Below are 9,935 nucleotides of genomic sequence, written 5' to 3' on the forward strand. Positions count from 1 at the left end.
ATAACCAATCAGTCACCTCAGGACCACGCAGGAGTCAATTTGACTCCAGCAGAAGACGTAGAGGAAACAGCTGCAATACCTTACAACCTACGCTCTCGTAAGGGTTGCCAGAAGCAGACGAGTACATAAGCAAGGCCAAGAGAAGCAGTGTAGTGAGCCTAGCACCTGCTCCCTGGTGGACATAAACTGTGACTACAGTTCCCTCAGTTGAGGTTGTATAAAGAAGGGCCGCTGGTGGTGCCTGTTCCTCAGCTGCTGCTGTCTTAAGGTCTGGGGAGTCCACAATGACAATTCTTTTATCCAGCAGCAAGTTCTGGACCTTATTAAATGCTGGGTCTGCAGCCAGATCCCGGACCCACTCTCAAACTGTGTTCCTGTCCTGGTTATCCCACTCAATTCCCCAGACCATACTGGAGGACCTTGTCTGCTGAACAATATGGAACTAATGGACACCTGGAAAAAGGCTATAGGCAGTACCTATATCACTGGCGGAGTAATACACCAGGCAAAAAAAAAAAAAAAAAGCTCCTGAGGTTACAAATAATAGTTAAATAACGGGAACATTTTAAAACCCTGCCAACGCAATCCGACAGGTGCCCCTCCAGAACGTCAGGCATTGGACATAGCTGGCGGCCAAAGAAGGGGCCTGTGCTCTCATTTGGAAAACAATATTGTCTGTTTATACCTGACATATACCATGAGGTAGCCACTTAAAACAATCACATAATCTCCCAAGTAGAGCCAAGTTCTTTATGGAATGGCAAGTAACCTGTTCAATTTTCTCTAGCCAGAAGGACTGTTCTTTCAGGAGGGACTACGCTGTTTGAAATCCTAATGATTTTTGTATGTTAATCTCCTGTTGCATCAAATGTTAGGACTGTCACACGATAGCTGCCCCAAACCAGGTGCTAATTTAATTTTATTCCGTAAAGAATAAAGAAACATTGATTTGTGGAACCCAGTAATTTTTGGTCATGGCGTAAGCTGACCAAAAAGAGGATTTGTGAAAGTAGAATTAATATATTGTAAATTGTGAAATGTTGTATGTACCTTTAAGCAGAAATAAAAAATGTTGAAATACAGGTGCCAGGAAAAGAAAACATTAGGCATAACAAGGGTGCTAATGGCGAACATTAACAGGAGATCAGTAATTTGTAGAAAATAAGATATGCATGGCAGCCCAGGTACTTATTCAGATTCTGCTTCCTTTGTTCTTGCTTGCTCCCCCCTTTTATCTGTATAATATAGTTTGTCGTTTGTATGTGCTCATTATCTGGGTGTCTTGCAGAGCCTGTGCTAATCAGGTGGGCTTGCAATTGTGAGTCCTGGAGTCTAACTTTGATCTTCACAAACACTTACTGATTGGAACTTTCACAACCCCATTCATGAACATGATCTGAGTTCAGCAAATTTTTCTGCACAACCGGGCTGCTCTTGATACATGTTGAAACCTGATCTTTAGTTCACTCACAGCAGGTGCTCCCACTATAACAACAGCCCAAACTATTCAAAAATCTGCAACCACCTCAGCTACATACAAAAACTGGACCCTTTGGGTGCAATACTGCTTACATCATCAGGGCCTGTATCAGGCATGTGCACCCTGGTCAATGTCCTGACCCTGGCAGCAGGGAGAGCCATGGGCTGTTCCTGAGCATCCTGATCCCCCACTGAGGGCAGGTGGGCAGGGCCAGCTTTAGGCCCGATTTCCCCAAGTTGGCCCTGTGCCTAAGAGGGCCTTGCGCCCTAAAGAAGAGCGCCTAACTTTTTAATTTTTACTCACCCTGGCGGCGGTCCGGGACTTCGGTGGACAGTCCTTCACTCTCTCTGGGTCTTTCAGTGCTGCTGGGAAGACTGGAGCGAGTGAAGGAAGTCTCTGCACTTTTTGCATTTTTGAAAGGGTGGTAACCACCTTCCCATTTCCCACAGCATTGAACAGCGCCTATTCTGGATAATAGGGCTAATGATATTGACCACGCTTTACAATAAACTAAAAATAAATCAATACTGATTATAGTCCACCAAAGGGTTTTAGTGGATTTTGTGGCCCTTTACTACCTTAAAGTTGACTATCTCTGCTTTAAAATGAGGATTTCACCTTAAACACTGACTTGTAATTTTTATATTTTGTAGAAGAAATAGATCTAATAGCAATCAGTTCAATTTTATCCACACATTTACTTCAGTACAACTCAGAATATCAGTTTGAGCACAGGGTTTTTAGATCAAATATATTCCTCAAACTTTTCTACACAGAGATGGTGCTATTTAGAGTAACTCTGCAGGTTAACAACCAAATTAATCTATTCAGAGAAGAATACAAATAAACCAGGAACAAGAGTGATCAGGGGACTGGAAGCCTTTCAACTATTATCACCTCAAATCCAGCCCTGGTCAATGGTGACCAACATAACTAATGAGAACTGTTTAGCAGCCTAGGTGAAATGAATGGCTGGACTCAGTCCATGCTCACGATGGGACAGCTATCCACACAGAAAATCATCATAATGTACCTATGTGCTCCCCAGATGGGAAGGATCAAATGGGCATCAGTCACCTCCTAAAAGCGGTCTTCCCGCAGAGCAGGATTGAAAAACTGATGGGACAAACCATTGATAAACGAAAGATTAAAATCTACTGTAATGTATAGCCATCTTTCAGGAATAAATTCAGTATCTGCTAAACTAAATTTCCTGCCTCACCTAAGACAACTACAAGTTATTCAATCCAGTGCTATCTATCTACTGTTCTCATTTATGAAAGCTAAAGTAATATTGTTTCCAAAGTGATGTAGTGGGGGTAGAAATGAAAGAACAGGCATGGCTCTGGACATTGCACAAGTTTCAAAGATAAGTTCATTAAAAAGCAGTCAAAATACTTGTGTAAGTTGTTTACACCACCCCAGCTGATTTTACTGGAACTTTTGTGATGCGTCTTCTCATGAAGGCCATATCTGATAATCCAAACAGAATTTTCAAATCCTGGAGATAATTTACAAATAACTGCTTAGGAAAGAGTAGAGAAAGAAGCACACTTTTAAAGATTTGAAGAATCTCAAATAGTAACATGCAAATATTTAAATAGAGCAAAAAATCCCAGTTAAATATTACAAATAAGTTATGCTCAACAAAGCAAAAACCCTGGAAAAGTTAATTACTCAAGAAAAGAAGCACACATGATAATATCCGTTTTCTTTTTTATTTATGTACATCTTATGTCAGATTTACTCCCGAGCCATAAGTTTTTGCTTCTTCAGCTTCTTTTGAGAGATCTGAAAAATAAAAAGGAAAGAATGAAAATCTGCATCTACCAAGCAGATTATATCACCACTCTGTATGTGACCTATCCATCCTCATCCTCAAAGAAAACCTGCAAACACTTTTGAAAGACAAGCATGGGAGCTTAAATCCGTTAACTTTGCTAGACACTAAAAATCATGGTCTCAATAAATACACTGAATTTATGGTTATTACAAATCTCCCCCTCCATCCCTTTTTTGTCCTATAACTACAGGGGTATTTTAATAGACCTTGAGTCATCCCTTAAAATGTGCTAACTACTTGAGAGGTTCTCAAATTGACTCCAGAGCCCAAAGTGGGTCACAACCCCATTTTAATAGGGTCGCCAGGGTTCGCATTAGACTTCCTGGGGCCAACGGCTCTCTCAACAGAAGTTAGACCAATAAAAGGAATTATTACCTCACCCACCTTGTGTAATATCTGGGGATCAACACAGCTACAACACAGCCTACAATTAGGCCATTGTCATTCTCAGGTTCACATAAGAGTTTGGAAACCTTAGAAATGGGACTGCCCTAAGTGTGTACTATTTCACCAGTTTTCCTCTTAGTCTGGCTATTTTGATAGCCCATTTTAATATAACTGAACAACTCTTTTTACCCTGACGCTATCATGTGAATTTTTCTTCAGGAACAATTACAGTATATACTCATTCATAAGCCAAATATTCTTAGTAAAAAAGTGACACCTCAAAAAGCGGAGGTCAGCTTATAAACGGGTCTACACCAAAATTTGATAATTTTAAACTCTATGGAATTATTGAATTGAATATCTAATACACTGTCATTTTGTTTACCTGGAGCGTCTGCAGGCATGGAGCCCCTCAGCTCCCTGTGGCCATGGTTCGCTGTTCCCAGGCAATGGGAGCTGCGGGAAGTAGCACCACTTCCCACAGCTCCCACTGGCTAGGAACGGGAAACCATGGCCACGGAGAGCTGCGGGGCTCCGTGCCTGTGACCACTGCAGGTAAACAAAATGTCCCAACTCGCCAGTGGCTTTTCCAACCCCTGAAATATAAGGTCAGCTTATGAAAGGGTCATACAGTTTTTACCTATCCATTTGGGGTGGGGTGCGGGGGTGTCGGCTTATAAACGAATGGGCTAATGAACGAGAATATATGGTATAGTATTATTTTTGAATCAGGGACTGGAAAGCATACAAATGAAAGCCATTCCTTTCAGTGAAGTTATTTATAGAGCATCCTTTCATATTCTGAACACTACATTTAAATTATAACACTATTAAGGTTGCTTTGAATGCATTTTTTTCCATGGTTATTTCCAAAGGTGTCTTAAGATAATCATAATAGCAACAATTTAATCTGAAAAATGCAAGTTAAAAAAATTCAGATTGTTTAAAACACACTGACAAATGGACTAGTCTGTAATATACAAGTTCAGAGCAAAACCACTCAATACCACCACTACTAAACTTTTCTTACCTTTTTCTTCTGAGCAACTTCCTCTTCTGGCTTTGGAACAATCTGCTCCTTCTCAGTGAGGATCATCTCAATATGACAGGGGGAGCTCATGTAGGGGTTGATACGACCATGAGCTCTGTAGGTACGCCTGCGCATTTTGGGGGCCTTGTTGACCTGGATGTGCTCAATTACCAGAGAATCCACATCAAGACCCTGAAAAAATGCAACAGAAACGTGTAAGATTTATTCTAGGTTTATTTTCCTCTATGAACAAAACATTCGTTTGTACCAAAAATGGCAGAACATGGAAACTGGAAAGTTATTACATGGGAACATATGCTAGTTTATCATGGCACATCTCACAAAAGTACACAGCATTTTTACGCATTTATAAGTTGAAGAGTCAACTAATAGCCCAGGAAGCCTAAAAATTTTAGGCTGCCTTTTACAAAAAATATTCAAAATCATTATGATGGCTCAGAAATGAAGTTTGTTTCATTGTTATTCGAAAGGTGTCCTAAGATAGTCATCACTGCCACCACAGATCACTACAATTTAGCGTTACAACATTATAAACAGAATGCAAGTTTTCCATGTGTACACCCTCCCCTTCCCCCCACCCCCAAAAACATTGGGACCTAACTGGTGACTCTTAAAAGGACTCATTTTTGGCCACCATGTTGCATTCCTTTATGTAGTCAAGTTGAAATTGATGTAAATGAACTAGGATGATAATTTATAAGACTTAACAACACCCCATGTTGTGTGCTCCAAAGATGTGCAATTAAATTTTATATTTAAGAATATTGGTTGCCAAACCAAAACCCAGATCCTATACCTCAATAGACAACCTCAAAGCTCTCCAGGCTCCCTAACCTTTCAGAGTTTTTAACCACATTATAGAAGTATTTGATCCAAGGTTTTGAGCTGCTTATTAATCTAAGTGGGGGTACCCCGCAACCTAACCTCTGCCATCTCCCCTTATCAAGAAGGAATGTTGTCACCGTCTGCCCCTCGCCTGCCCCAAGCCAGGGGGGCCGAGCTGGTACAGAGCTGGGGCCAGCGCATGCGACGACCAAGATGCAGCCGAGCCACATGCCCCCACCCCTCCCTACCAAGGGGGTGGGTTCTCCAGGTCTCCACTGCACCCCTACCGCCAACAACATTCCTCCAAACCACACTGCCTACAGTTTGGTGCGGCGAGGACCACCTGTCCCACTCGCCCTGATTTTAAACTTTGTAACATGTTTCTATTTGCATGGGTTTAACGTACCCTTCGACGTTCCGATGTACTCTCAGCTTTATTGAAGCCATGTGCAGTATAGAACTCTGCACTCTTTGTAGGCCAACGGCGCTGTAGTCCCGGCCCACTGCTTGGCCTGGAACGTTTAAGAGTTTTAGTTTTTAATTTTACTCAAAACAAAAACAATCACTTTTCTTTTACAAAAGGTGCTCAGAATACACATGTCTTCGATGAATCAAATTTCTTTCCCCTAAGAAAGTTTTCTACAGCAACCACAAATGCACCATGACTTTACAAAGCAATCTTACCCAAAAAATATAGGATAAAATCCTTTTTCCTTTTTTAGCTAATACACCAATGACTGTACCTTCTGTCAAACGCAACGTAGGCACCACAAACTTCTCCCTTTCCCCTTTAACAGTATTCAGGATCAACCAAAATTTTACATTTGTGCTTCTCATTTTACATAATGCCCAGTTGGCTTGTGGGCTTGTTTTTTTTTGTTTTTTAAAAATATGAGTTGCTATAATGTCAGCTCCCCAATGCATGTCTGAAACTATCAGTCTGACTTTATGTTCGCTAATTACTGCTGCCCGGACTTCTAAGCAACGGGTCATATGGGAATTTATGGAGTACATTCATAGAAGCTAAAGCTGGGTCTCACCACTTATTTTTTTGCTTATGATCTAAATCGGAGGTGGGCAAACCTATTGGCCAGAGGGCTGCATTCTGGCCTCCAATGTTTTCATCTGGCCTCGGTTCTTGCGGGGAGCGGGTCCAGTGAGCCTTGCCCCACTGGTGAGGCCTCCAGAAAAGCACGGCACTGTCCCCCCTCGGCTCCCACCATGATGGTACGAGGGAGCCAGATGGGCTCTGATGTTACTGTCCCACCCCAAGGCCACCCGCAGCTCCCACTGGCCAGGAAACCAACATTAGAGTCTGGAACGGAGGAAGGCTTACCTCAAAGCAAGCTTCCCAGAAGCCACAAGCACCACCCAGAGCCTGCCCCTAACCTCCCCCCCCCCCAACCCCCTGCTCAGCCCTTCCCCTCTCCTGCCCTCCAAACCCCCTCCGCCCCAAGACTGGCGAGCATCCTCCGCACCCTGAACTTCATTTTCTGGCACTCAGCCAGAGCCCAAACCCCGGACGAGCCCCTCATCCCTTCACCACAGCACAACCTTAATTTTGTGACGCATTCATGGACCCGCCATTACCAAAATCCATACCCAAGATGTGCCCTCGAGCCAAAAGTTTGCCACTCCTTGATCAAAACTAAACCATTTTTTGTCCTTTGTGGCATCCGTGGGGGATACACACATGCACTAGCCCCTTCTAACATGAAGATCAATCTATTCAAAGGCTTTCCAAATATTTCAGTCTCAACTTTACTGAGCCGCATCTGAACTCCCATGTGTAACGACGGAAGAACACACTGTTTTGGGTCACTCCTCTTAAGTATTTAGTGGCTGTCCGGATATGCATTGCCCTTGGATAGCTGACGTCTCACTGAGTGTTCTAGCAACAAACAAAGCATTGACATTATGGATAGGTTTCTTGTTTGTTCTTCTCTTTCCTCTCTGGACTTCTATTCTACGCTTTTTTTTCTTTTTCTTCATTTTAGATTTTCTCATTTATCGTTATTATTTTCTTAGATTGTCTTTTATTTTTTTTTTTGTCTTCTTTTCCTTATAGTGACCTATATTGTCCAACGTTCATATGTATGCTTTTATTTTACGTGACAATCTTAAGTATTCTTCTATTGTGCCACAACTAGGCCACCCTCGTTATAAAGTTATTTAAATAGAAATATATTTCACGTGCTCTCAGCAGAGAAAGTGAAAATAGCTAATTAGTTCTAGTTTCACGTTGTTGCTTAATTGTGACGCAGACTTAATGAAAGGCAAAAAAAGATAATTTTTTATTTCGTTCTGAATGTCAATGAAGTTAGCAGGACATATCCTGTCTGGGATTGGAATTCATATCAGGGCTGACTTTGAATGTTTGCGCTTTCTGTCCTATGGCCACTAAGCCCATTCTCACTCGCCACTTCAAAAATGACAGTTTTTGGTTCTCATATAAATCTACCTGCCCTGAAAGTCGGGTGGAGCGGGGGGGGGGGGGAAATCTTTCAAGTAGCAGTAACCAAACCCTTGACTACACTTCTTATTAATTACCCCACTACTGATATTCCGACAATGTTTGCCAAAATCAAGGGCATAAAAAATTACAAATATTCAGCTACTTCAGACACGAAATATTGACATAATACACTCTTGTATTATGGTGGGGATTGTGCTAATTTAATATTATTTCATCCACTACTTCAGAGCCAAACAGCCAGTAAAGGCTATTCTCAGAACTGTACCAAAAACAAGAAAAATCAAGGAAACAAAAAAAGGGTCATTACTAATTTCAAAGCCATATAAAAAAACTGAAAGGAGGGAGATGAATTAATAGCTATCAAATGAAGGCAGATGCATGATAGACGAAATTTAACCTCTGAAAAAGTAGCTGCTCAGAACTCCATTTTCTTTTCATGATTAATCCAAAGGTGTCCTAAGAAAGTCATCACTGCAGCCACACAACACTGTTTGTCCAACAATAAAAGATGCACTCTTTCATATGTAGGCACATATTACACAGCAATTATTCAAATATTTTTCTTTGATGGTCAGTATGACACGGTAAGATTGGCATAATCGTCCTTACTAACAGTCAAAAATAATTTAATTAAATGTAACAAAACTCCTTAGACATCTCTATCCCTAAGCATACAAACAACAAAGGATTAAAACCAACATGTTTGAACACTTTTCCATTGGCTGAAAAAAAAAAAATAGGACTAGATGAAACACTGGTCTGATCTGATATATATCAATTCCTACGTTCCCCTTACAAGCCACTACTTTTCCCACTGTGTTGTATAATCTGTTAGGTAGCCAACTCCTTAGGACACAGACTGTCTTGTTTCTATATTTACGAACACAACCACTACAAATAGATTTAACAGATTCCAAGGCCAAAAGAGACCATTGTTTTACACAGTAAAACTACCCATGTGCTAACACTACTTTATACTACTGTACTTGTATAAGTAGTAACTTTAATGAAGTCATGAAATACAAAGGGAGAAGGCATTTTCTTCTAAAATTGTTTTTTTCTACCCCTTACAGTCTCAAAAAAAAAAAAAAAAAAAAAAATTCCAAACATACACTCTGCTTACCTTGAAGTGGACTCGAAGGTTAGAACCCCTTGACTTGCATGCTATGGAAACAAAAAACAACAACATTTTGAAATTACAGAATCTGACTGATTCCTGAAAAGTGCAACCAATACTTGAAAAATCACTTACATTTGGTGGGATTCTCTGGATCAAGTGAGTAGCGGACCATTTTCAGAGCTTAACTGTGGAAAACAGTAATGAAGAGTTAGATTTCAAAGTTCTATCACATGTATGTCCAATACGCTATTATTTCTTAGTTTGGCTGAGATGGCTGAGAGAAGCAGCTGCTCAGAAATCACTTTTATTTTCATGATTAATCCAAAGGTGTCCTAAGAAAGTCATCACTGCAGCCACAACCTTCTCAAGAAAGCTGTTTTTAAGAACAGTTCCTGTACCGTTTAGCAGAGGGTAAACACACTACACATATGACCTTAAAACCTACTCCTTTCACAAACCGTTCACATTGCGTGTGGCCTGTTGTAACACAATAGTGAAATATCCTTAATCTATCAGGACGTCTGGAAGATCACACATACAGGGGACTCGTGTGTGTATATATTTTACATAGAATCATTCTTTGGATTTCCATACGGAAAAATCGTTATATAAACCATATATACATACATGCATCTACAGAAAGAACTTGTAATTATAACTCGTTACCGAAAACATCTTAGTCCCAAACAGTTTCAGACAGAAATCCAGCCATCTGAGCACAGGGCACCGGTGCTCAGATACTACAGCAATGGG

The 9,935-nt window shown here is 40.9% G+C and overlaps 1 protein-coding gene, 1 long non-coding RNA gene and 4 other non-coding genes across 8 annotated transcripts in view; all 6 read right to left on the reverse strand.

Annotated features, from left to right (window-relative positions):
* Positions 1 to 3,179: 3,179 nt before the first annotated feature.
* LOC116831683 (large ribosomal subunit protein uL22-like) lies at positions 3,180 to 7,593 on the reverse strand. Its single transcript, XM_075067462.1, has 4 exons — positions 7,470 to 7,593; positions 5,993 to 6,098; positions 4,741 to 4,954; positions 3,180 to 3,271 (listed from the first exon to the last, which is right to left on the reverse strand). Exons 1-4 carry the CDS (start codon positions 7,591 to 7,593, stop codon positions 3,224 to 3,226), a joined length of 492 nt encoding a protein of 163 aa, XP_074923563.1. The 3' UTR covers positions 3,180 to 3,223.
* LOC116831688 (small nucleolar RNA SNORD58) lies at positions 4,546 to 4,611 on the reverse strand. Its single transcript, XR_004375275.1, has one exon. It is a non-coding gene; the product is annotated as a small nucleolar RNA SNORD58 (small nucleolar RNA).
* LOC116831687 (small nucleolar RNA SNORD58) lies at positions 5,192 to 5,257 on the reverse strand. Its single transcript, XR_004375274.1, has one exon. It is a non-coding gene; the product is annotated as a small nucleolar RNA SNORD58 (small nucleolar RNA).
* Positions 7,594 to 8,472: 879 nt separating the features above from the next.
* LOC116831685 (small nucleolar RNA SNORD58) lies at positions 8,473 to 8,539 on the reverse strand. Its single transcript, XR_004375273.1, has one exon. It is a non-coding gene; the product is annotated as a small nucleolar RNA SNORD58 (small nucleolar RNA).
* Positions 8,540 to 9,135: 596 nt separating this feature from the next.
* The window catches only part of LOC142046965 (uncharacterized), an 8,760-nt gene continuing 7,960 nt past the window's right edge, over positions 9,136 to 9,935 (reverse strand). For all 3 annotated transcript variants that reach the window (XR_012656065.1, XR_012656066.1, XR_012656064.1), the window contains exons 2-3: positions 9,315 to 9,367; positions 9,136 to 9,226 (exon numbers count right to left, since the gene is read on the reverse strand). This is a non-coding gene — a long non-coding RNA (uncharacterized LOC142046965). The remainder of the gene's footprint in view (positions 9,227 to 9,314; positions 9,368 to 9,935) is intronic.
* On the reverse strand, positions 9,469 to 9,535 carry LOC116831684 (small nucleolar RNA SNORD58). The gene has a single exon (XR_004375272.1). It is a non-coding gene; the product is annotated as a small nucleolar RNA SNORD58 (small nucleolar RNA).

Source organism: Chelonoidis abingdonii, chromosome 6 (assembly GCF_003597395.2).
Source record: "Chelonoidis abingdonii isolate Lonesome George chromosome 6, CheloAbing_2.0, whole genome shotgun sequence".
Classification (NCBI taxonomy): domain Eukaryota; kingdom Metazoa; phylum Chordata; order Testudines; family Testudinidae; genus Chelonoidis; species Chelonoidis abingdonii.